Below are 25743 nucleotides of genomic sequence, written 5' to 3'. Positions count from 1 at the left end.
GCCCAGCAGTGTTCCTAAGATTTCACCCCAGCCATTAAGTTTGACGTGAAACCCTTGGCTCATGGAATTTGTACAAATGGATTTACTTTCTGGTGGCTGTCAGGAATGTTTGCACAAGTCTGCTGCTCCCCAGAGCAGCTTCAAACCAGCTGGCTGGGGTTGCACAAGCACACAGGAGCATTTGCATTTAATCTTTTTGCCCCTGAGGCTTCTATTCAGTCAGAGTCAGCCTCAAGTGCTGATGCCATGCCTTGAGCCATGGAAAGAGCAGAGCAGGAATTGGAGCTGGGGATCTGCCTCCCTGGCTACTGTAGATGGGACAGAACCTGGTTTGCAGTTCTCATCCTAGCAAGTAAAAATGAGATAATCAAGGCAGGTGGAGTAGTTGTGTTAGAAATAATTCTGTGTACCAGTGGTTTCTCTTGCCTCTGGAGGTTTTAGAGGAAAAGAACATGTTTTCATTAGGAAAATTCTGGTTGTTTAGGAGACCATTGAGGCCGTGATAAATGGGGAGATAATCAAGCCTCTTGACAGGGATGTTAAACTAGTTTAGTCGTTTTGTGCTTATTTTTAATCTCTCCAGTGGAACAGAACCGTGCAGTGCAGTGTCACATGCTGTGTCACAAAGACGTCACATTGCTGTGTGAAACAGTGTCATTTTTAGAAGCAAATAAATACTTGGGGAACTTTTCCAGCCTGTAGGTTTATTCTGTGAAGTTTCAAAACATAAATATCCGATACCCATAAAGCGCGGGGTAAGCAGAGACACTTGGGGTTCGAGTTGACTTTTCTCCCTAGGGAAAGAAAACAGACGGGTCTGTTTCTGGAAATAGACAGAGCCCAAGCCCAGCCGAGGATGACTCTTCCATAGGTGTTGGCAATGGGTGGGATGGAGGAGCAGAGAGCCCAAACTCTGCCTGGCCCTGGCTCAGGAGGCACCCGGAGCTGTGCCCACCTCTGGGGCACACACAGCTTCCACCTGCGTAAAACAACAATCACTTGTTTTTAAAAGTGTAAAAGTTTAATTGTAACAAGATGGTTATAAAAATAGTAGTATAATTAGAGTAATAGAAATTTGAACAATTTGGATTAGGACAATATGAGGCAATAGGAACAAGGAGTTACAGACACTCTGGGTATCTCTTTCTGGGCAAAATAAGCCCCAAAAAGGACCCACATTAACACAGGATTAACCCTTAAAAGCAACAGCCTGTTGCATTTTCATACATTTCATACATGATGCATAAATTCCATTCAAACACAGGATTCTGTCTGGGCAGTGTCACTTTCTTCCTCTTAATTCTGACTGCGTCTTCATGACTGAGCGAGGCGGGAGGAAGTTAGTTTCTTCCGACATAGGATTTTTTTTTTAAATTTATACAGCCTAACTTCCTAACATAACAGATATGATCTTCCTTTTAATATTTGCGAAAAGCCAATCATACAACACGCGTTTTTCACACACGGCAGGGCTCGCCCTGCACCACAGCCCTGTGGAGCTCTCCGTGAGGGGCTGCCCCTTCCTCAGGGCGGCTCCTGAGGGCGGCAGCGCCAGTGCCCTCATGGCCGCTCTGCGCTAATTGCTGCGGATTGTTCTAATCTCATTAACTCAGCCCCTGTGGCACCGGCAGCCCCCAGCCAGCCGCGCTGCCCGGAGCCTTTAAGGCGGCCGGGGCGGTCCCAGCGCAGCGCTGACGCTGTGCCTCTCTGGGCGGCGCCGCTCCCGCCCCGCTCGCCCGCATCCCTCCCATCCCTCCCGTTCCAGATCCTTCTGGAAGGGCAGCGCCGCCCGAGCCCTGCCGGAAAGAGCCGAGGCGGCGCCGGGGCCGGGCGGGCTCCCCGCCGGCGGCGCCTGCGCACGGCGGGCCCGCTGCCGGTTGGTGCCGGCGCTCCGCAGTGGGGGAGCGGCGGGCGCGGAGCCCCAGTGCCGGTCCCAGCGCCAGAGCCAGCGCCGGGCGCAGCCATGTCCGTGGTGGGCATCGACCTCGGCTTCCTCAACTGCTACATCGGCGTGGCGCGGAGCGGCGGCATCGAGACCATCGCCAACGAGTACAGCGACCGCTGCACGCCGTGAGTAGCGGCGCGCCCGCGCCCCGCCCGCCGGCGTCCCCCCGCGGGATCCCCGGCGCGGCAGTGCCGGCAGAGCCGGGAGGCGGCACAGAGCGCCTTGCCGGGAACAGCGGGGTGTGCGGGGTGTGTGCCGGCGTGCCCTTGAAATCCCTGCCAGAGGAGCCCGGGGCGGCGCGCTGCTCGCAGGGCTCCCGGGCAGGCAGGGATACCCCCGGAGTGAGCGTGTTTGCCCGGCCCCGGATCGGCTGCCAGGGCTGGGAGCGTTCCCATTAGCAATCACACGAGTGGTGGCGAGACTGAGGAGGAGGAGGAGGAGGTTGATTCAGCGGCGCGATGAGTTTTTCCCTTTCTTTGGAGCTGTTGGTGCTCGCAGCGCATCTGCCGGCCCTGGCATAGCGAGGTCTGGCGGGGAACGGGGGGGCACCGGGCAGCGGCCGTGATGATGGGAGACGCAAGAGGAGGTGGAGATATTCCTCCTCTGTTTCTATGGGATACGTCTAGGATTTTTTAGAGCTCCATCTGTGCATAATTTGGAAGGAGGATTCAGGGATTCGTGTAACACTCATGAAAATCGGGGGTTGGATGGTGCTTCTGTTTTTACAAAGGGGCTCGGAGCCAACAGGGAAAGCTGTTCCTGCTGTGCCAGACTGTAGTAAGTTCGGGGAAATGCAGGTTCGCTTTCGAAAAAGTTGCTTTTTAAAAGTACAAAGAAGTTGGTGGCCGAAGAGCATGCCGTCTGTTTTAATGGGAGTACTCTTGAAAATTCTGTTTGCTGTTTAGAAAAATGTGCTTCTCATATGAGCTCTGAGGAAGTTATTATCCTTGTGCACCAGATATGCAGTGAGAACTGAAATTCTCTGCCCTTTCAAATGCAAAGTATCCCATGAAACTGTTGCCCAGAGAATCCTCAGGCAGCTGCAGTTTCCTTCTCCCTTGTGGTGAAGAGCACTTGTGATTTTTAGCTCTTTTTGGAGTGTGTTCTGTGCAGGTAGGCTTACGTGCATTCGATATTTTTCACACTGATGTCTGATTAACTGTACTTTCAAGATACTCGCAAAGTGATTGTGAAAGAGGTTCGAGTTAGCAATTACAGCATCTGCAGTGCACATACACTTAAAGACAGTGCCTGTCACACTTTAAGTGACATTTTCATTGACCTTTTCTGTCTCAAAATGTAGTAATACACGAGACCTTGAGGAACATTTTTTCTAGTGTTATTGTCTTGAGAGAAATCAAACAAAGGTAAATAGAAATGTAACAGGTTATTGCTGTTATGTAAGTTTCTCATAGTAGCTAAATCTTTACTTCAAGTGATACAGATACATCTAATTCTTCAATCATCAGAACTTCCCTTATTGCACACGGTAAATGAACTTATTTGAATGTGGACTTATTTAAATGAACTTATTCCTGTGGAGGTGCTCGCATCATGCAGGTGCTTGAGTTAGTTATTAGTTAATTACAGTCTATAATCCAGTGTCAGTACAACTATGTATCATCCTGGAAGCTTTAGCACAAGCATTTTACAAAGAAGGGAAAAAGACCCTGCCAATAAGCCCTGCATTTCAGTAAAACCTGGATATTTCCTGGCTTTTGGCCCTGTATCTCTTTGAAAACTGACACTTGATTTCTCCTGGCTGTTTGAGCACATTTCCAGTGCTTCTGGCACGTTAAGCTCATGGCAAATGGTCCTTTCAGGTGCCTCTGCCTCACCCTCTGTGGTTTTGTGGGAAAACAAGGCCGTTGCTGATAGCTCATAACTTACTTCACACCAGGTGTGATTAATGTGATCACATGCTGTAATTGAGATGATGTAATAAGGAATCTTGGAAACGACTGAATTTTCTGAAGCCAACGAGGGCACGTTTATTTTTTTTTTTTGGCTTCCCAGCTGCAGGAGGGAAAATCCATCCATCCCCCTGTGCTGGAAGTAATTGAAATAACCCATGGCAGGAGCTGTGCTGGCTCTGAGCTGCTCCTGCGTGGGGTGATGTGCAGGTTGTGCTGGCTGTGAGCAGAGGTAGAATTCCTGCCCTGGAAAGGTGTGATGCAATAGCATTCGTTTGTAAATCATTTGCTTGCCTTGGAAATTGCTCGTTTATCTGACTTCCCCTAATTATCACAAAGAGGAATTGGGGAGCTGAAGGATTGTAAAAGTTGTTTGTGCAAGCTGAACAAAATGCAGGGAGATGCCTGGTGTGTTTGCAGCAGTTGAATCCGGAGGAGGTTTTGGATGTCACAGAGAAGAGGTTGCTAGAAAATCCTGCCAAATTGCCGTGCCCCCAGTGATGGAGGGCAAGCAGGAAGCAGTGTGCTGGAGTGACCTTTGTGCATTAAACAATTCCATTTGAGCTGTGTGAAATCCGAGTGTCTCTGTTGCCCCTGGATGGCCCTGGCCAGATCTGCCTTTCGGGGCAGAGTTGTATTTCAGGTCTGAGATGCGAAGGTGCAGGTAGTACCTTCCAGAACAGGAAAGAACATTTCCCAAGGCGGCGCTGAGAGGCCAGATGGTGGCTGGGCTCTGAGGCAGCCCTTGCTGATCCAGGGGGTGGTGTTGGTGGCCAGGAAGCTGCAGGGAGCTGTGGATTGATTGGAGCAGTGCTTGGGAAGGAGCTGCCCCCAGGTCTCTCCATCCCTTGGTGCCCACTCACAGTAAGGACCCGGGAGCATTTCACAGCCCGTTCAGCTCCCGTGGTTTGTGGGATTTTAGTTGTTGTTTTGGGGTTGTTGCTGAGGGCTTTCGGGGTGTGAATGTGGCCCTGTGAGGCTCAAGGGTTGTGGAGTTGAGAGATCCTGGCTGGTAAAGTTCAGGGGTTTGACTGAGGTCTCTCAGGCTTCTGAGGTTCTAACCCAGAAGGAACTATCAGTGCCTTTCCTTCCTGATAAGAACTGTGGAACACTTCAGCTTTCACAGAATTCCTTAAATGCAAATAAAATGGTAACAGTCGCAGTTGCTTGTTTCTAAGCTAATTTACAAAATAACTAGAATTCCACTTCAGCTTCTGGTGCTTCATGCAATAATGCTGTTATTTAACACATCCATGTTCCTGCTGCTTGAATTTTTGTGGGTGTTCTAAAATACCACAGAAATATTTTATGATGTTTTCTTTTAAAGCTGAATTTTTCATTTTTTCTTTTCTTTTCTTTTTTTTTTTTTTTTTTTTTTTTTTTGCATAGAGCATGTATATCTTTAGGATCCAAGACCCGAGCCATCGGGAATGCAGCAAAGAGCCAGGTAAATGGACCAAAAACTTTTTTTGACCTGTAATCAAGTTCATCTTGGAGAAGATTGTCTTGTAGTCGTTTATTTTGATAGCTTGAAGTATTGTGTTTGCTGGGATTTGTTTGTTTTGGTTCTTTCTTTGGTTAAAAGGCTGTCCTGAAAATGACTAGGTTAAAAAACTGGTGAGAAAATAGGTGTGGGGAGGCTTTACATCCAAATGGGATCTGAATTAGAGGAGAACTTTAAAGGAAGGGAAATGTGTTAATTTGTTGAAGGTTCATTTAAGGTTAATGTAGGTAATAACTTCATTAGTTCCTGCAGGCAGCCACTGCAACAATATAGCATCTTAAATATTTCATGCTGTATCAAAAGCTCCTCTAAAATAAAAAGTGCAGTGAAAATTGATGGCAGCAAGGTAATGGATATTACAGAGAGAAGAAAATATGAATTTTTCTAATAGTGGCCATAGATTAAAAAGTAGGTGATTCTTTCACTCTCCTCACACTTTGCTTTTTGGTGAATGTGTGGCGCTTGACACAGGTCAGTGTGTGCATTAAGCCCAACATGAAAAATTCCTTTCTGCACAATCCTCTGTATCAGAATGTCATGGGTAACGAGAATATCTTTGCCACAGATCATCACAAATGTGAAAAATGCAGTCCATGGCTTCAAAAAACTGCATGGAAGAGCGTTTGAAGATCCTTACATCCAAGCTGAGAGGGCCAAACTTCCCTATGAGCTTCAGAAGATGCCAAATGGCTCTGTAGGAGTGAAGGTGGGTGAGAGCTTTGGGTGGGATCTCTCTGGTGGCAGAGATGAGCACTTTGGGCCCTTGTCACTTAACTTACTCTGTCAGTTCCATTTTCCTTTAGGAAATCTGAAATTTAGAAAATCTGAAAATTAGAAATCTAAAAATTTAGAAATGATGAGATTTAGAAAATTGCTGTGTCTCTAAAGAAGTCTGTACTTTCTCCAGGATGTCCATTGAGGCTTCTCATCAATCATAATAATTTTCCTTAGTCACATTAGCTTTTCACTTGGCCTTACTAGATTTATCTTCAAATCTGTGTAATTACAGTGTGAGATTATTAGTTCCCATCAGACATGCAGAGACCAAGTGTCAGGAAAACAACATAATGCTCTGAATATGAAATTTGGACAAGTTAGCTTTAATTTGCTTCCAGACTAAATGGCAGGAGTGCTTGGGATTGCTGGAGAGATGATAGCTGGTTAGGAATTCAGGACACACAACCTCCCATGGAGGCTGAGGATTCAGCCACGTTTCCTGAGCAGGGCAGGAGTGTTGGAATTGCCTGGTTTACACCTTCCCTGCCTCCTGTGCTTGAGTGACTGTTGCAGGAAGCAAATGTTCCTTGGGATTGCTCCAAAGCTTTTATTTTTAGCCTGTGTTATAGCACAATGTGATCCTACTTATATTATGCTCTTTTTTTTTTGTGCCTTTTTTTTTTTATTCAAAATACACAAGCAGCAGAAATACTGTATCATTGTGAATAATCCCTTGAGATAACTGAGGTGTTAAGCTTCCCACAAAAAGAAAAACCCCAAGCTGAACTGTTGAAGATTTGTTGTAGGGAGCACAGATCAATAGAAAGAGAGTCACTTGTGTCTAGAGCTTGATATTCAGTGGGTCTCAGTGCTCAACATTATGAATAATAATCCATTATTATGAATGAATAATTATTATGAAGTTGCACATCTTGAGAGCAAGGTTGGGATGATTGGTCACAGAATCCCAATTCTCTGTTCCAGGTGAGGTACCTGGATGAAGAGAGACTGTTTGCAGTGGAACAGATCACAGGAATGCTGCTGGCCAAGCTGAAGGAGACTTCAGAAAGTGCTTTGAAGAAACCAGTGGCTGACTGTGTGATTTCAGTAAGTTCTGTCTATTTATTGCAGATTCATGCAAGCTAGGGCCATTTATACCATGGTAAGAGGTTCAAGTAGCAGATAGAAATCACATCCCCAAAAATGGGCCTTTGTGGCAGGATTTCCAAATGAGAACACTTCTTGAAGCATGTGTGAGGAGATGAAAAGGTTGTTCAATCCAGAGTGTATTTTCAGCCAGGACACAGTGCTTCAGCTGATGCAGTCTGTCTGTCTCCAAGGCTACAGACAGTGTTTCTGATTACTGTAGCTCTTGTTACAAATGGGAGCTGTCCTAGGTGTAAGCATTTCCTTCTTGCTTCCAAAGAGCCTTCCCAAATTCTTGTTAAGTTTCTTTCTGGTTGCATGGGGGAACACTGTTGTATTTGAGAGTTGCCTGAATTAGGGCTCTGAGGGTCATGCTGATAATGTGACACCCCCAAACCACTTGGCTTTGTTTGAAAAAGTAATTTTATTTTGTTGGATCCTCAGTCCTGTGTCTGCTTTCCACATGGTGTTTGTTTGCTGGCCCTGCTGGGAAGTTTGGGCGGGAAGGATTGCAGCTATCCCTTCCCTGTCAGGCACAGCCATGGGAACTGGAAAGCTGTGTGCTTGAGCTGTTCAAAAACCTGCTTTGATCTTTTTCCTTGCTTCCTTAAGCTGGGAGAACACCTCCCACACACCCAGGCATCCTTGGCAATGCCCCACAGGGGTAGCCAAGAAAACACACAACAAAATGGAGCTGTGCTCAAGAGGCTGCTGAAGAGGTGCCAGCTGATTGCAGCCAGATCCTGAATGGGCTCTGATGGTGCTGGGGCTGTTTCTGGTGGCCCTGAGCCTTGCAGCACGCTGCAAGCTGGCACTGAGAGCTGAGAAAGGGATGCAGGTTCAAGCTGGATTCCAGCATTGCTTCTGCCACTGACTTGCTGTGGGGCTCTCTGTGGGTATTTGTTGGGTTGGCTTTGTCCCGCACAAGTGTTTGCAGAAACTGGTGATCATTTTAAGGTGAAAGACTCGTTCAACAATCCAAGAAAACATTTTCAGGATTTTCTTTTTGCATGTTAAAATCTGCTTTATTTAAAACAACCCTGGATGCAACTTCATTTTTGTCATACTTTGAATTTTTAATTAAAATATGCATTAAAATAAATTTGCTAGCTGTTTTATTCAGACAGCCTTAATAATTTGAGGCTAGCTTATAACAGTTTCTTGTGGTAATGACATTTATAGGATAGCTTGATAGGCAGGTCTGACTACTCTAAATTAAAAAATCCATATCCTGTAATATCCAATGTCATTATTTTTGGAAACAGGTCCCCAGTTTCTTCACTGATGCTGAAAGAAGGTCTGTAATGGCAGCTGCACAGATTGCAGGATTAAATTGTCTGAAGCTGATGAATGAAACTACAGCAGGTAAAGGGCCAGGACTTTGTTTTGTCCTTTGAGGCTGTTGAATGTGAGTGTGATGACACCCTGCTCTTACACAATTGGGAGCCTGGGAGAGAGCTGTCCAGGCTAGTACTGCCCATTCCAGTTTGGGAACTGGAAACACAGCAGTGAGCTGGTGTGCAGCCCTTGGGAGGCACCATGAGAGCTGGGGTTTGCTGGCCTGAGCACACTCACACTTGGGAATGGCTTTGGAAATAAACCTGGGGTCTGGGCTTCAAGTGGGGGCAGTCCTGTCTGCTGGAGCAGTGGCACAAACTGTTTCTATAAAGGAATTTACTCCTCTCTTCTGGTTTTGGTGAATTCTAAGGTAGAGCATAGAAATACATAACACTTCATGGGGACTGAAGTTGGAGCTGTTTAAATCACTAATTTTTATTTTTCTTGATTCTCTTTGCTTTTAGAAAGTCTGAAAAAGCTTTCCAAATGAGTGCTGGTTGTGAAAGCATAGATTTGTGTGAATGAATCTTCCAAAACATTTCTGTGACTGTGTTCACAGGGCTCTTAGGATGAGGATCTGACTCCATGTTTCAGAAGGCTTAATTTATTATTTTATGATATATATTACATTAAAAGTATACTAAAAGAATAGAAGAAAAAGGATTTCATCAGAAGGCTAGCTAGGAATAGAAAAAGAAAGAATATAACAAAGGCTTGTGGGTCAGACAGAGTCCAACCCAGCTGACTGTGATTGGCCATGAATTAGAAACAACCACATGACACCAATCACAGATGCACCTGTTGCATTCCACAGCAGCAGATAATCAACAGTGTAATTGTTAATAAACAAAATGTAATTGTTTACATTTTGTTCCTGAGGCCTCTCAGCTTCTCAGGAGAAAAAAATCCTAAGGAAAGGATTTTTCAGAAAATATCATAGCTACACATTTCCTTTATCTCTTGGGCATGTTTGAATGTTTCAAAGCTAGGGCATTTCAAGGGAGAGGTGTAGGCATGAGTCTTAATCTGTGCAGTTTCACAGATTGCAGTGTTAATTTGGCTACAAGCAGAATTGAAATACAGGGGGAGTCTTTATTAGTGCTAAACCTTCATATCTTTTTCTCTTGTCAATGAAAAATGTGTTTTCAACACAAGTTTGAGTTTTTAATGAGAGTTGTGAAGGTCTTTAGGAAGGGTGAACATGGGCAGTGTCTGTCTCTTGGTGGTGTTTTAATGCATGGTCTGCAGCTGTGTGTGCCTTCCCCTTACCTTCCATGGGTTGGTGTTTTCCAGTTGCATTAGCCTATGGAATATACAAGCAAGATCTGCCAGCCTTGGAAGAGAAGCCAAGAAATGTGGTCTTTGTAGATATGGGGCATTCTGCATATCAGGTTTCCATCTGTGCTTTTAACAAGGGAAAACTGAAGGTAATCTTTTAAGTTGTACATTAAAAGCCTGAAGTATTTAAAATTCAAAATACTGCTCTGTGGAAAGATTAGCTGTTAAAAAAATGTGTCTATAGAAAATATTTTTTAAATGTGAAATACAGAACCTTTCTGTTACATTTTGGCTATTTCATCAAGTCAGTTTTTGTAAAATACAGAAGTGTGTTTTGGAAAGTGCTTGATCATTAAGGACGCCACACAGTTTTTGTGCCATGTCCTGAAATATTTGCATATTCAGGGAGTTTCTTAAGTGTTGCAGTTGTGCAACTGACTCACTTATGGGAGACTCTTGAACTGCCCTGAGTCACTGTGAGTTGTTGGGGTTTTTTTTTTTGTGCCATCTATGACAGTTCAAAGTCTAAATCCAGTGGGATGTGAAGCAAAGCTGCACAGTCTTTGCCTCCTGGTTTGGAGACTTTTTTGTCTGTGACCTACTAAAGGCTGAGTGCTTTTGTGGGCCTGTCTGTGGTAGCCAAATGCCCTCTGAAGCTGTGTGGAGGGCAATGATGGTACTTCTTACTTTGCTGAGTAAATGACACAGCACAAACCCTGTCTGATAACTTCTGATCTCGTTCTTTGACTTCTGCCAGGTCTTGGCCACTACCTTTGACCCTTTCGTAGGTGGCAGGAATTTTGATGAGGCTTTGGTAGATTACTTCTCTGAAGAATTTAGGACAAAATACAAGCTGAATGTCAAGGAGAACCCCCGGGCCCTGCTGCGATTGTACCAGGAATGTGAGAAGCTCAAGAAGCTGATGAGCGCCAACGCCTCCGACCTTCCCCTCAACATCGAGTGCTTCATGAACGACCTGGATGTCTCCAGTAAGATGAACAGGTACTGGCTCTTGTTCCCTCTCTGGGCCAGGGGCTGTGGTGTCTGAGCAGCCTGGTAACACCAACACTCTCCCTGCCCTGCAGAGCTCAGTTCGAGCAGCTGTGTGCTGCCCTTCTGGCCAGAGTGGAGCCTCCTCTAAGAGCAGCCATGGATCAAGCCAGTAAGTGCAAGTTTCTTGAGGTGCTGCTAGTAAGCCAGTCATTGCTGATCTCCTTAATGATTATCTTTTCAATGTATTTTTGTATTTATTAGAATTGCAAAGCTAAATACTGAAAAGTTAAATGTAAGTTCCATTCATATGCTTGCCATGAATGCATGACCCCATTCCTGCCTCATTTAGTGCACATGCTACTCTGCAGCCTTGGTTATTGACCCTCATTCACCCTCTGTCATGGAAAAGGTTGGCACTCTGAATTTATTAAAAAAAACACCAAACAACCAAACCAAAATGATGATGGTAAAATATATTATTCTTTACTGCAACCTTCTGGCCAGCCTGTTCCATGTGGTACTTACATGTCCTCACTGACCTGGTAATTTCGCAGTATATTCTTAAATTGAATTACCTAAAGCATGTGCCAATAACAAAGTAATTTTTTTTTTTTTTTGCATAATGTAGTGTAAAGGAGAGAAGTAGACTTTAACAGGGAAGGTTTTACCCCCAATTCCAGCACCTTCAACTGAAAGGGAAGAATTGTGCTGATCTTGTGACTTGGCTCGATAGCAAATACAGGAATTAAAAACCTGAGTAACTGCTGAGCAGAGCTGTTCAAGGACTGACAATTGTTTGAGATGACTTCATACACATATCCTGATTCCAGAATCAGCAAGTTAACCTTCAAGCACAATGTGCTATTTTTTACATATATTGGCTTTAAATGTTTTCTTTTCTCTTTTGGCAAGCAAAATTCAGCCAAATATAAAATGAGATCTATTTGGGTTTCATTTTGTTGGGTTTTTGAGAGAGGTGAGATAATGTCCAGTAGTGCAGAAGACCCAGTTTCACCTTTCTGAGTTCATGCAGAGCAGAAAGGGGATGCACATGGACAACACACTTCAAAGAACAGCTGTTCTCATTGATGCTTGGCTTCTGCATTTCCCAGGTTTGTGCAACTAGAAAACCTTGTAGCCTACAGGAGGGACAAAGAGTTTTAAAGATCTTTTCAGCCATGAAATACATTCAGCCCTTGTCACAGTGTATAGATAATAAGAGAACTTTTATCTTTTTTTCTCTGCTTTTTCTCTGTCCAAAGATAGCTTTCTGATACCTTGATAATAACTTAAGGGCATGCACTCTCTTTTCTAGAGCTTCAGCGTGAAGATATCTACAGTATAGAAATAGTAGGTGGGGCTACTAGAATTCCAGCAGTGAAGGAACAGATCTCTAACTTTTTCTGTAAAGAGATAAGCACCACGCTAAATGCTGATGAAGCTGTTGCAAGAGGCTGTGCCTTGCAGGTATAGTTCCTGAAATAAAACTTTAATATTGCTTCTTTAACAAAATGTACTAATGAAATCCAGCTAACCACAAGCAAAAGGTACTGCAGCTGAGACAAGATGTAGTAGAGTCTTACTTGTTCTTGCACTAATTGGAATTCTGTTACATTCATTACTTTGCTGTGTGATGTTAGAAGGACAGGCTTGTTAAAAAGACCTGTTAAATTTGAGAACCCAAATTCTGCTGTTCCACTTCTGTGTTGTCACTTGGAACCTTCACTGAAAATCACTGAAGAAATAATGCCTATTAATTTAGTTAAATCTTTCAGTTCGATTAACTCTAGGAAGTTTCTGTTAAAAAGAAATGTCTGTGATAAGCAGGGCCTCCATATGATAAGTATTAATTCTTGTACTTGCTATTTATTTGATTACATGGATATAATACATTTTTGGTCTCTTTTTTTCCCTAGTGTGCAATTCTTTCTCCAGCTTTTAAAGTGCGTGAGTTTTCCATCACAGATGTTGTTCCTTACTCTATAACATTGAGATGGAAATCATCTTATGAAGAAGGAACAGGGTAAGTTGGACAGTGCCAACAAAACAATGTGTGTTTGGATATAAAGAGAAATGTTGAAATTCTAATTTTCTTTTTTAGCATTTTGCCTTTTGGGTTCCAGTTACTGCTTAACAATTGGAAATACAGTTAATTAAAATGTTGGGTTGAAGTTGCCTAATTTTTAACAAGTGTGACATAAAATGCAGAGTCCAGCTTTGAGACCTAGAGGCCTTCAACCTCCAACTCTTGTTAAAAACTGAATTAAACCAAATTACTCAGTTGCTTGGTCAGCAGGACTGCTGATTGTTAACACACCTTGACTTTGATTATCCATGAAGTTACGCTCAGAGGTTTAATGGTATCTAACGTTTATTGCTGTAGGGAGTGTGAAGTCTTCAGTAAGAACCATGCTGCTCCATTCTCAAAAGTAATTACCTTCCACAAGAAGGAGCCTTTTGACTTGGAAGCTTATTATACCCATCCACATGAAGTGCCTTATCCTGATTCCAGAATAGGTAAGGACAAGGGAATAAAACCCCCATCCCTAGCTCCTTTTGATATGGGAAAAAGTGGTTCTCCTCTCTTGTGAGATCTGTTACTTCCATATTTTCTAGCTTAGGTTCTTTAGAAAGGCTCAGCACAGGCTTCTTCATTTAAGTGTAGTGAGCAAACCATGTTGACATCTCTGTTTGACATGCCTAAAAAAACCTCTGCATTCATCCTTCTGTCTATCTTTACAGTTACTGAATGCTTCAAAAGAAGTAGGCACGAAGAGTTTAGTGCTCTATTGTCTGGTTCTTTTAGTCTCTATAAAATTGATTAGGATCTTATGTGCCTGCCAGCCTGTATTTTTCAAAGAAATTGGATCAGAGGAGCTGTTGCCTGTCTGGACAGATAACTTGTCTCATGCTATCTGTCATGTCTCTTTCTGTTAATCTGAGAATATAAAATATAGGTGTTTCCTCAGTTTAAGCACCTGTAGTATAGTCTAAAGAATTAGATGGCATAAATAAGTGTCTTGTTAGCTAATGCTACTTTTTTTGCAGTTACTAGTACACTTCCTTAATTCATTGTTTTATTCACTGATTCATGAATCAGGTGAAAATTTGCTGCTATCTGTTTGGCTGTCTATGCAAGAAATCTGTGGTGCTGAGGAAGAAACATTCTCCTTTATATATGCACATCATCTGCACTTAAATATTCAACAAGTTGCAAAATAAATGATCAACCCCACTGCTTTCAGAAACCTTGCTAAGCACTGTTCATTTTCTGAAAAGTGTAGTGCAGCCATGTTATGAAATTTAAGCAGTATATTTTATCTTTGTTAACGTTTTATTTTTCAGTGTGAAGTTTGAGTTACGTGGACAAAAGAAACCATTTGAGATGAAATCAGAGTAGTTTCTCTAGTGTGGTGGTTACAGAAGGCAACAGAGAAGTAGAACACCTAGTAAAGTACTGTCTTTTTTTTATGAATACAGATAAAGCAAATTTATCAGTGAACTGATAATAATTGGGGAACCAGCTTTTAGTTTATCTACCTGCAGCTTAAATTGTAGGATTGTCAGCTAAGCAGAAAGTTTCCAAACAGTGAACTTGCTGTTTAAATTAACACCCTTAAAGAATTGTGTTTGGGGTTTTTTCCCCCCTTTTTCTGCACTTTGGGACAACAATGAAAGCCATTCCTGTCGTTCCCAAGGGCGTTTCACTATTCAGAACGTGAGTCCCCAGCACGACGGCGACAACTCCAAGGTGAAGGTGAAAGTGCGAGTCAACATCCACGGGCTGTTCAGCGTGGCCAGCGCCTCCATCATCGAGAAGCTGAGCGTGGAGGGCGAGCACAACGACACCCCCATGGACACCGAGTCTGCAAGTAAGAACCAAGGCAGAGATGAGGAGCTGGTATGTAAAGCTTGTAAACGTCTTCACTGTCATTGTGGCAACAATGAGAGCCCATAATTGCAGGGTAAATGGCCCTGCTTGGCTTCTCGTGGGTACTGCTGCTCCACCCTTCAATTACTTCTTTGGTTATGTAACTGCTTGAGTGTGGCAATAGGAACAAAGAATGGGAAAACGGATTCTAAAAAAGTCACAAAGTAGTTTTTTCCTTGTTCTTCATCATCTCTCTACTAGTCTTTAGTGTTGCTAGCAAAAGGCAGAGAGATCTGCTGATAAATTAATTCTAAAGGTTTTTCCTCACAAAGTATATTTTCAGTGAGTAAAAAATCTATGGAATTTCTCTGTCCATGGAAAACTGCACTGGCTCCTTGAAATAGCTCCCAGTGGGGTGCAGCTGTGCCCCCTTGCAGTGCAGAGTTGAGGTCTGGGTGCCCCTTTGGAGCTGGAAACAGCAACACCAGCACTGGCCCTGACAGCCTTTCTCCTAGGATTTGGCCTTAGCTTCTCCCACCTTAGTTGGGTATTCTACAGGAATTAGAGCAAATGGTTACTCAACTAGGATTACATAATTGGTATAAGCAACTTCTTGAACACTACACTGCTTTCCAGGAATGTGGGCATATTTGAAATGCTGAGCATGGTGCAGCTCCATACATGATGTTGGTGATCAAATGAGCCAAGGTTGGAAGTGCTGGAGCTGGCATTTAGTGTAAGAGGCTCGTGGAGCTTACTGGGAGTGTGCTGAATTCAGTGTGAGAGTAGCTGCCTCCATGCTCAGGCTTTCCATTTGTAGCACTTCTTTCATCTAACACATCTTCTGTTTCACGATGGTGCTTGTCAGCAATTACCTTTCAGTATTGAGGATCATCCCCTCGACTCTGAGGAGGAGGTTTGTCTTGTCTGTGTGTCCTGTTATCCCCTCTCTAGCTGTTTCCTGTAGGCAAAGCAGCTCCTTCCAGTTGTTGGCTTTTCTGTGTGAACAGTAAGAACAGCAAATTAAGATTTAGGTACCACTTTTTTGTTACTGTCAGGTGACAAAACTTTAAATTTGGTAGAAGTAGTCTTCTTGTTCTCCACTTTGAACTACAACATAGGCACCCGTGATAAGAGTTTGAAATCCTTAAACAATTGTTCTTATTATTTTGCAGAACTAGTAGTAAATTATTCTACATTCATATGTAGTTTGTGAATCCAGAAATATTAATTCCTTGTAATGGAGGCAGTCTTGGACCTTTCAGACCTTAGCTACAGCATGTTGGTTATTAATGCTCTGGATCTCTGAGCATTAGAATCATCCTGAATACACCAGGCTTACTCATTACTCTGTCATTAAAAGTGCTTTTGAGTGATGACATGGAGCTGTATTACTTAAACCAAGTGATCTGCATTGGTAATTTACCAATCAGATTGTTAAAGTTAGAATGAGGCAAAAGTGATAAACTTACTGAAAAATTTAAGTGAGGCTCTCTCTATTTTGGGTGGCATGGAGGGAAGATAGTTGCTCATATACTCCCAAGAGGCTACTTTGGGATTAAAAGAAATAGCTACAGAAAAATTACTTAAAAAAATTATCTACAGAAGCTAATTTTTATTGATTTCACTGCCTTTTGAGACAGATGCAGGTAATAATTACAGTGATTAAATGACTTCTGCTTTCGGTTGCAAGCTTCAAAGTTGAAGTCAGAAATGACAGAAGGTCAAAGTTCTGGCTGTTCCATAGAGAATCCATTGTTGTTTCTTGTGTTGGTGGTGTGTTGCTAGAATGTTCTTTGATTTCATTTTTTATGTTTTTGTTTCCAATTTCAAGGGAGTATTCACAAGGCTTAGTGTAATTATTTAATGGGGGCAGACAGCAACATCAGCAGAGTAGAATTTTCATTTAATTTGAAAGTTATAAATACAAATACTACAAATACTACATCAAAATGCCTGTTTAAACATGGTGAACCGTAAATTTTCAAGATTGATTGTGAAGTTTGTATGTTGTGTGGGATTTACTGCAGTTGACATCAGTCCTCAATCTTACAGCAAACCTTTGCATTCAGTTATGTAACTCTCTGCAGGATAAAATGCAGGTTGATCAAGAAGAGGGTGTGCAGAAAAGTCAAGCTGAACAACAGAACCAGGCAGATGAGGAGACTGAAAATGCTGGAAATGAAACAAAGGTTTGTATTCAGTGTTGATAGGACATTTTTAGCCCAGTATTCTCACACTTAACTGATTTTGCTAGTTGGAAAACATGGGAATGTGTTTAGAAGACAGCTGTACTGAAATGGATAAGTCAGGAATCCTTCCATAGCACTTTAAATTTTCAACATGATTAAAACTTTGAAGTAGGTTTTTAACCTGGTTTTCTAATGAAGATGAAATTTAGGGAGATTAGGAAACATTGTGAAGAATAATATGCAGTGCTTTAAGCTTTTGAACAAGTTTACTTAATGGCTCTTCAAAGAAATTCATTTCACCTGTTTGGTTCCAAACTAAGGTTAATAGTGATTTTGAATACAGAGAAATAATTAGGTGCTTAATTTACATAATATTAATTTGTAGCTGTCTTAACTAGTTTCATTTGTCTTTCTTTTTCGGTCATAAATGTAATAATATTTAAGATTCCTGGAAGTTTCTTAGTAGTGTCACTCTTTTCACAGGCTGCTTCTGGAGAAAAGCAAGATCATCCCTCCCAGCCAAAGGCTAAAACAAAAGTTAAGAGTATTGACCTCCCTATACAGGCAAGCCTCTGTAGGCAGCTGGGACAAGATCTGATCAATTCCTATATAGAAAATGAGGTAAGCAGCATAAAGAGGTGACTGCTCAAATTCATGTCACTGTAAATAAGTATCTAAAAAAAATTTGCAATCATTGACTTAGCTAATTTAGAATTCTTTGGAAAGTTGCCCATAATTGTAACAGATTTTGGTTGTGGTTTTGGTTTTTGTTGAAATGTCTCAATTTCTCTGGACTTAGCCCATTCTGGTTGTGCTTGTAGTGATGACTTAGACAGAGGTGAACATTTTTATCAATAATTGTGAATTATCAGGCCTTTGCCAGCTTCTCTGGTGCAGTTTGAAGAGCAGTCACTAAACTTGACACTTCAAAACGCTTTCAGTTTTCAGTGTGCCTTTCTCCACCCTAGGGGAAGATGATGATGCAGGACAAGCTGGAGAAGGAACGAAATGATGCTAAGAATGCTGTTGAAGAATATGTGTATGAATTCAGAGACAAGCTGTGTGGAGCCTTTGAGAAATTCATCACTGAAGAAGTAAGACCTGTTTATACATTTCAGCTGCTGGGAAAAGTTCCTTTGTGTGGATAAATTTTGAGTGTGTGTTCTGTGGAGGCTGCAGGGGTCTCTTGGATAGTTTTGGAATGGGAGATGGCTTCAGTGAAGTTCAGGTTAATGTTTACACCTGACATTTGACTTGCAGAGTTCTTCACTGCCTGAGAAGCTCCTCAGTGGCAAGGAAGGGTCAGGGATGCAGGCAGAAAGTGAAAACCCTATGGTCAGCACAGGAAAGTAGGCTCTGAATGGCATGAGTGGGTAGGAATAAAAAGGAAATGAACAGATAATATGGAACACTCTTCAGAGGTGCATGGACTGCCTTAAATACCCTCAGGACTGATTTTGTAACTCTGGTAAACTTCACCTGCAAATCACATGAGCAGGGCTGTCCTGCCTCTCTCATCACTGTAAAATCTTGCCTTTGAAGTCTGGTAATTACTGTTTTCCTTCACTCTCACTTGGAATGTTTTAAGCTGATGAAGCAGTCCTTTTTTGAGTAGGGTGGGTTTGTGCCAGGGACAGAAGTCTCATTTGATGTGTTCCTTTCTGACTTGGAGTGTCCATAATTTGCTTTGAAGGACTCAAACAAGCTGACCTTGATGTTGGAGGACACAGAAAACTGGCTTTATGAAGATGGAGAGGACCAGCCAAAACAAGTATACATGGATAAGCTTCAGGAATTAAAAGTAAGGTTTTAAGTTGTTTTCTAGAAAACTCATACTTAGAACTAAAAATACAGTTTAATGTGAGTTGTGTTCCTAATTTGATGATGGTTGAAATGAAGCAGACTGTCACTACTGGTAATAGATTTAATTGCTCTGGGAATTTTCTGTCAGACTTCTTACAGTCTGCAAGAGGCTTCTGAGTAGTTTGACTGCACTCCTGGGTAATGAGAATTATGTTCCAGAATATATATTCTGTTTTCCCTGTTCTCAGTGATCTTCTTTCGATGTGCAGTAAGGCCAACTTTTGAGTCTAATATCCAACAATAAAGGCTCTGGGGTGCTTTAACAGTAGCTTCCATTGTATCATTTGTTTATTGATGACAAATGCTTCAGATTTTAAGGATCTGATGGGGAAAATGAGTTCTGGTGAATAATTACCTACTTTATTGGAAGTTGATGTGTCTAGCCCTTGGGTTCCAGCTGTTTACTCTCCAGTCACATTTCCTCAAGGGGAGGAATAATTAATGGAAACAGAGTAGATCCAGGCAACTGCCTGGATTCGAGAGAAGGAAAAAGCAAACAGTGGATAAAATTAGATGTTTTCAGATTAACTACTTAAAAATTAAACCATCCCTTAAAGCCTCACTGGTTTCCGTTCCAAATGTTCTTTTTGCAAAAAACAGCAAAATGCCAAGCCCAGAAAGAACAGTCACTATTCCTGGGTTTAACCTTCTGCTTTTTTTTGTTTTTGTTGTTGGACTAAAGCAGTATGCAAAGACTTGGCTCTTTGAAGGGGTGAGAAAAGGAGTTGAAGGCAGCCTTCCTTCCCATGCTGCATTGTATTCTTAGAGCAGACTAAAGGAAATATGTGTTTTGTAAAGATCTTTGTGCGTATTATTCCAGAAATTTGGACAGCCTATCCAGGAAAGATGCATAGAACATGAAGAGAGACCAAAAGTTCTAAATGAACTGGGGAAGAAGATTCAGCTCCTTATGAAAGCAGTAGAAGCATACAAAAATAAGGTAAAGCCAGATGCTTTAGCTGCTCAATGATTGTAGGTGTTTTGAGTTTGGCTGTAGAGTCTTTTGTGTTTAAATAAATCCTGTAAAGTTGCTGTAGAGTCTTTTAAATAAATCCTGTAAAGTTGCCTCTTGCTCTGCTTTTTTCAGCATTGCTAGCAGAAAGAGCTGCTTCATGAGAACATAAATCAGAGGTTTTTGTGTTTTTATGGTGGCTGGTACCACCTGAAATGGATCTCTGAACTTACAGCTGTTACCAGTGTTTCTGTAACTTCAAAGATTAACTTAATTGGGTGAGCAGCGTATTTTAATTGGTGATACAAATACTTCTCTCTCTCTCTCCCCTTAGGATGAAAAATATGACCACCTAGATCCTGCTGAGATGGAGAAAGTTGAAAAATACATTAATGAGGCTATGAATTGGTTGAACAGCAAAATGAATGCCCAGAACAAACTCAGTCTAACTCAGGATCCAGTTGTCAAAGTGGCAGAAATACTTGCAAAATCTAAGGTAAAAAATAATAATTGTACTTGTTGCATTCTAATCAGTTTTTCATGAACCAGATTTTAGCCTAGATCTGAGCTAGAATTATACATCTACAGAGATTTTAAAGCTATTAAAAGATTTATACAGAGAGGGCAGCAGTTAGAGCACTCTTCAGTGCTGGCTCTTGATTTACAGTAGTAACTTTGCACAAGTCTTTTTAAAATACCCTGGATTACAGCACCAGGTTTCTACAGAATGGGTTGTCACGTACAGGTTTGTAGCAAATCAGAATCTCTTCAAGTGCTGAAAGGGTTTTTTTGAAATTTCTAGACTTTGCAGAATAGACAAGTCTGGTCCTTGACAATGACATTCCAGGCCCCTAGGTGTTGTGGTGTTGTGAGGGTCCCCAGGACAAGGGGAGAAATGAGAATTGACTCCCAGTTCTCAGAAGGCTGATATACGATACTATATACGATATACGATACGATATGAAAATGATAAACTATAGTAAAGAGAAGGGAGACATCAGAAGGCTAGACAAGAATTATAATAAAAACCTGCGACTGACTCAGAGTCCAAGAGAGCTGGCTGTGATTGGCCAATAATTAAAAACAATTCACATGCTGGGTAAATAATTCTCCAAGTCACATTCCAGAGGAGCAAACATGGAGAAGCTGAAGCTTCCTAGGAGAAGAAATCCTGGTGAAGGGATTTTTCATAAACTGTCATGGTGACAGTAGGGACAGTACAAATGAGAGGCAGTGTAGCTGGGTGCAGTTGCTGTGCCACCAAATGACCTTGCTGTCTCATTGTGTCACACCCAGGAGTTGGACAGCTTCTGTAACCCCATTCTGTCCAAGCCCAAGCCGAAGATAGAAGCTCCCAGTGAGGGGCAGGCCAAAGCTAACGGGGAGCACAACGGGCCCGTGAACGGACAGAGCGCTGCCGAAAGCAAGCCCGAAGCGGCCAAGGACAACCCCCAGCAGACCAAACCCCCCGGGGAAATGGAAGTGGACTAAACCTTGCATTTCTTTTACTTCATTAAAATAGTGCAAGTAACCACAGGGTCCATTCTTTTTGTCTGGTACACACCTCAGATGTTCAGTTATTCTTAGCCAAACTTCTGTCATTTGTTGCTGAGTAGTTTTGAAAGTGTTTTATATTAAGTACACCTCTGATGTTCATTTCCACTGATGCTGCTTATGTGGAGCTTTAGCCAAATGTAGATTGTATAAGTCAGTTGAAGCTTTCCCAATATATTTTATATCAAACATACAGAATTGATATATAAATGGCAACAATCTACCTTATTTAAAGCTTTTATTGTGGATAAACCTCAGCTCCTTTATTCAGGAAAGGATACTGTATTGCACTACTGATGCTCAAGTGTAGATCTAATCGCATCTTTATTTTGGAAAAATATTGGAATCGAAGTGGCAAAACCTGTCACTTCAAGCACTGACCTTTTCTAGTTAATGTATTGTTATAATTTAAATATTAAATAGAGGTTAGTTGGCATACCAGTCCATCTTGTTGATGTACCATGAGAATTGTAATGTCTTTTTCATAGGAATTAATCTGAGCTTCAGCGTTTTTTGGGTTCCCATGCCACTACCAGTGTTGACTGCAGACTGCTCCAGCCCCGTGGCTCTGCTGGGTGCTGGAATCCCTGGGCTCTGCACATTGCTGTACATGCCCTGCTGAGCTTAGGACAGGGTGGTGCTGGTGAGAACAGCATGACAGGGGACAATATCCATGGCCTGCTGTGTAGCTTTCCCTTGAAAATGTCTTATTACACATGGAACTATTGACACTTCTTTTGTTTTGACTTCAATTTTCATCTGATTGTATCTCATCCTGGGGAGGAGAAGAAACAGAAACAGTGCTGTGCAAACTGGGTATCAGCACTCTGATTTTGTGGTGGCTTAAATGTTGTTTGGTGCAAACTTGAAAGAAATGCTGAGAGCTTCTTTAAGCCTTGATGCTCAGCACGTACATTTTTTGGTCAAGGACCAAAACAAAAGAGTTTAAAAACTGGATATTATTACCCCAAAGGTGGAATCTACCTGCTGAATTTGCATAGCTTGCCACTTAGCTTTGGTCATTTAGCTCTCTAATGAAAGTGTCTGCAATGTATTACTCAATAGAATCACTGTTTTGTTTGATGTCTTAAAGGTTGTCAAGGTCCAGTCTGTGTCCCAAATATATTCCAAATGCTTCTGTCAGTCACTGAGGTGCTGCAGCACTTGCTAAAGCCAGTCACTATTGACTTCAAAACTCTTCTGTTGCCAGAATGGTAATGAGCTAGTCCAAGTATGAAAAGTGGTTTCTTTACCTAGCATAAGAAACTAAAGTAAGTTGCAGTGTGATGCTTCAGTGACTTGAAGTCTGTCCCAGAAAGAAATTCAGATGTTAACCAGGCACTCCTGCAGTGGTTCTCCCATAGGAGATGTTGCTGTTGTAAACAAGTGAAGAGCCACAATCTTCTTTCTGGCATTTTATCTTCAGCCATGCCCTTCATCTTCTACCACTGTTCCTGCTATGAAAAGTAACTGATGACCCCTGGGAGAGGTGAATTCAACTCTCTCATACTTTCACAGAAAAAGGAAGCATCATTCATGGCTGTACAGAAATCTGCCAGACTAGTTCAAGTGCTGGAATTGTATCTTTGTGACTGACCTCAAGTGACTGAGATGCATCTACTTTGTTCTTTTCCATGCAATCAGTGTGGATGGTCTGGCACTGTAAGTTGACATGTTTCATGTCCTTGAACAAGAACTGAGTGACTTTGAGAGCTGTTCTGCAGCTCAGTTCCTCTGTGACCTCAGTCCTGAGTTCTGCCACGGTGGTCACCCCTCTGGTGTTGAGGGGGGACAGTACTGCAGCATCAGCTGTCCTTTCAGTCAGCCTGGGCTGGCTTGGGTCCTGTAGGCTTTAACACCATTTATATCCTAATGGCTTTTACCACAGCAGTGTCATGAGCAGCATTCTCAAGTACTGGCTTCCTAAAATCCAGCTGCACAGTAATTTGTCTAGGTAGACTTCTTGGTACCTGTGGTAGAAGAGCACAAAGCTGCAGAAATGTCCTGTGTCAGCTCTCCAGTAGCTCAAGGCTCATGTGCAGTAACAGTGTGTCCTCTGCTCATGGCCATCAGATGCTTAATACCACATCACAGATGTCTGAGGCAGTGCTTAGGATAAAGGCTAGAATAATTCTGAATTCTGCACGCTTCAAAGCAGATATGGTTCAGACAAACGGCTGTAGTCAAGTTTTCTTACTAGAATAGGAAGTTTTTTTGCTGTGCATCTGGTCTGTCTCTAGATCCCTCTGAAGAAGAGTGCTGCCCACAGAAGCTGGCTCTGAGGTCCGTGTTAGGAATCCCATTTGGGATGGCAGAGTTGATCTTTCCACAGCCAGGTTCACATTAATACATGACTTGCTCATACGTAATCTGGTTCCTGTTACAAAGAGGGGATTTTACAGGACAGATTGAAGTACTTAGACACTAGGCACAACTTGTGGTTTTGTGTGTCACACTCAATGAGCAAGGTCCCTCTGCCTCCCCTGACAGCTCCAGAGTGTCTTGGCAGCACAAAGTTTTGGTAGAGAACCAGCAGCAGTCTGCTGCTCTGCATCTTGTATATTGTAACAGCAAGTATTTCTTGATAATGTCTTACTTGAAACTTTCTGCTGAGGGCAAGATGCATTTCTAATATTTGAAAATGTTCCCTCAATGTCCCACAAAAAGAAAAAAGGGAAGCAGCACTATCTTTGTAAAGGCAGTAGAGTTTGTTTAAAAAACAAGTTTTGTAAATCAGGTGCTGAAGTGTCATGTAAAGATCTATTTAGAAACCAGCAGAGATACATTGGTTCATTTTACCAGTAAGAGCTTCCCTCTTTCCTTTAAAGAGGACTCATTCTCTCCTGTGTGGAGCACTAATGGACTTGCTCAAGAAAGGACTTCAACATTTATTTGTTTTAAATTTCTTTACTAAACTAAGTTTAGTGTAGAACTGACTCATGAGTTCCTTTCCACTTTTATTATTATGGTACTTTAGACTCCAAGGAGTTTCTTCAAACTTCAGATGTAACATAAACACTCAAGTTGGGGTTTTATGCTCTTCTTTCTTGAAGCTGCTGCTTCATGACAAAACACCCCTTGATTGTGAATGAAGGATTTGATTTGGTATGTGTGAATCTGAATAAGACTCCTGTCCCTTGCTGGCAGTGTCCTTGCACTGCTTGATCACTGCCTCTGGGGCATGCTTGCAGAGCAGTGAGCAGCTGGTCCTGAATGCTCAGGGGCAGTGGGGAAACGCCCAGCCTGCATTCCACAAGCTGTAGGGGAGTTCAGAGCAAGGGGAAAAGCAGGGCAGTGTCTGCAGTGCAGCTCCAGCAGTCTGGACACCTTGGGGTCTGAGGGATGGAGATTTTGTTTCTTCCACCTACAAGTGGAAGCTGTTAAGGAAAAGCATCCATTTGAAATTCCTAAATGTTTTGCTACATTTCTGTGTGCTGAACTCCAGTCTCTCCTACAGATGGCTAAGAACAGTTCTCAAATATTCCATATATAAGTGGGGGTTTTCTTGTAAGGATTATGTAAGTGTAATTTCAGGAAACAAGCAAGGAGCTGGCAGAAGGGTTTTCTTCCCTATTATTTTTTGACACTGGTGTGAAAAATGAACAGCCTTAACAAAAGTTGGAATCTACACTTGTCAGAGCTCTGGGTTTCTATGCCTGTCAGTTAAGCAATGCTGGCATCCAAAACACAAAGCCATGTTGCAAAGATGCTGCGTTTGCTGGTTCAAAGCACCTGCCCAGCTGCTGTAGGAAAAGAAGTGAAATTCAATTCCCATAGATTCAGCCATCACTAAGCTCATTCCTCAAAATAGGGCTCCTCATTGCTGTGTAATCACACTGTAAGACTTCCCCACTTCTGGGAGCCCTTCTCAAGTGAAGCTCAGATGCCCAAACTTGAGTTGTGGGCTGGTATAAGGTCTGCCTGCTCTAAGGATGCTTATATTAATTGCCACTAGCTGTGAGTTTATTAACTGGATGGAGGAATATTTTGTTGCCTCTTGCACTTCTGCTACTCTTAGGTTTTCTCATCTTCCAGGCACCAGGAGACAGAAACTCTCAAAAGAGGTGGTAAAGAACATGTTGCTTAACAAAAGGCGTTAATGCCTCATAAATTATAATTTCAGCTCCCAAGATAGCAGTTGGAGTATAAACACAAGCTCTTAAAAGTGTGTGGTGGCTGACTCCTAGCTGAATTCTTCATTTTCTGCACTTGAAATGTGAAGACTTCAACCACTTACTACACATGTAAATAACAGTGAAAACAACTAAATGTGACTGTTGGCACTGTAGAATACTAAACCAGGAATGTGCTTGATGTGACTTACTTGATACAGCTGCTTAACTTTGGTTTCCTTCTCTTTCCTGGTCAGAAGGAAATGCATCAAACAATGAAAACCAGGAATCATTGCAATGAAATCCATCAAGAATAATTTTTAACAAAAATGCAATTGAGAGCTACACCCACCAGCCACCTCTAC

At 42.3% G+C, this 25743-nt stretch overlaps 1 protein-coding gene across 1 annotated transcript; it reads left to right on the top strand.

The window, feature by feature from the left end:
• The first annotated feature begins 1832 nt into the window (after window positions 1-1832).
• Window positions 1833-21702, top strand: HSPA4L (heat shock protein family A (Hsp70) member 4 like). Its single transcript, XM_064711579.1, has 19 exons — window positions 1833-2070; window positions 5248-5305; window positions 5928-6068; window positions 7064-7186; window positions 8491-8590; window positions 9857-9990; window positions 10599-10843; window positions 10927-11003; window positions 12150-12301; window positions 12751-12857; window positions 13218-13351; window positions 14533-14735; window positions 16796-16897; window positions 17381-17518; window positions 17866-17991; window positions 18591-18698; window positions 19581-19700; window positions 20047-20208; window positions 21009-21702. Exons 1-19 carry the CDS (start codon window positions 1964-1966, stop codon window positions 21201-21203), a joined length of 2532 nt encoding a protein of 843 aa, XP_064567649.1. The 5' UTR covers window positions 1833-1963; the 3' UTR covers window positions 21204-21702.
• The last annotated feature ends 4041 nt before the right edge of the window (window positions 21703-25743 follow it).

Source organism: Zonotrichia leucophrys, chromosome 4 (assembly GCF_028769735.1).
Source record: "Zonotrichia leucophrys gambelii isolate GWCS_2022_RI chromosome 4, RI_Zleu_2.0, whole genome shotgun sequence".
NCBI classification, from domain to species: Eukaryota; Metazoa; Chordata; class Aves; order Passeriformes; family Passerellidae; genus Zonotrichia; species Zonotrichia leucophrys.
The sequence above is the reverse complement of the archived record's forward strand: the minus strand, read 5'-3'. Positions and strand labels throughout refer to the sequence as shown.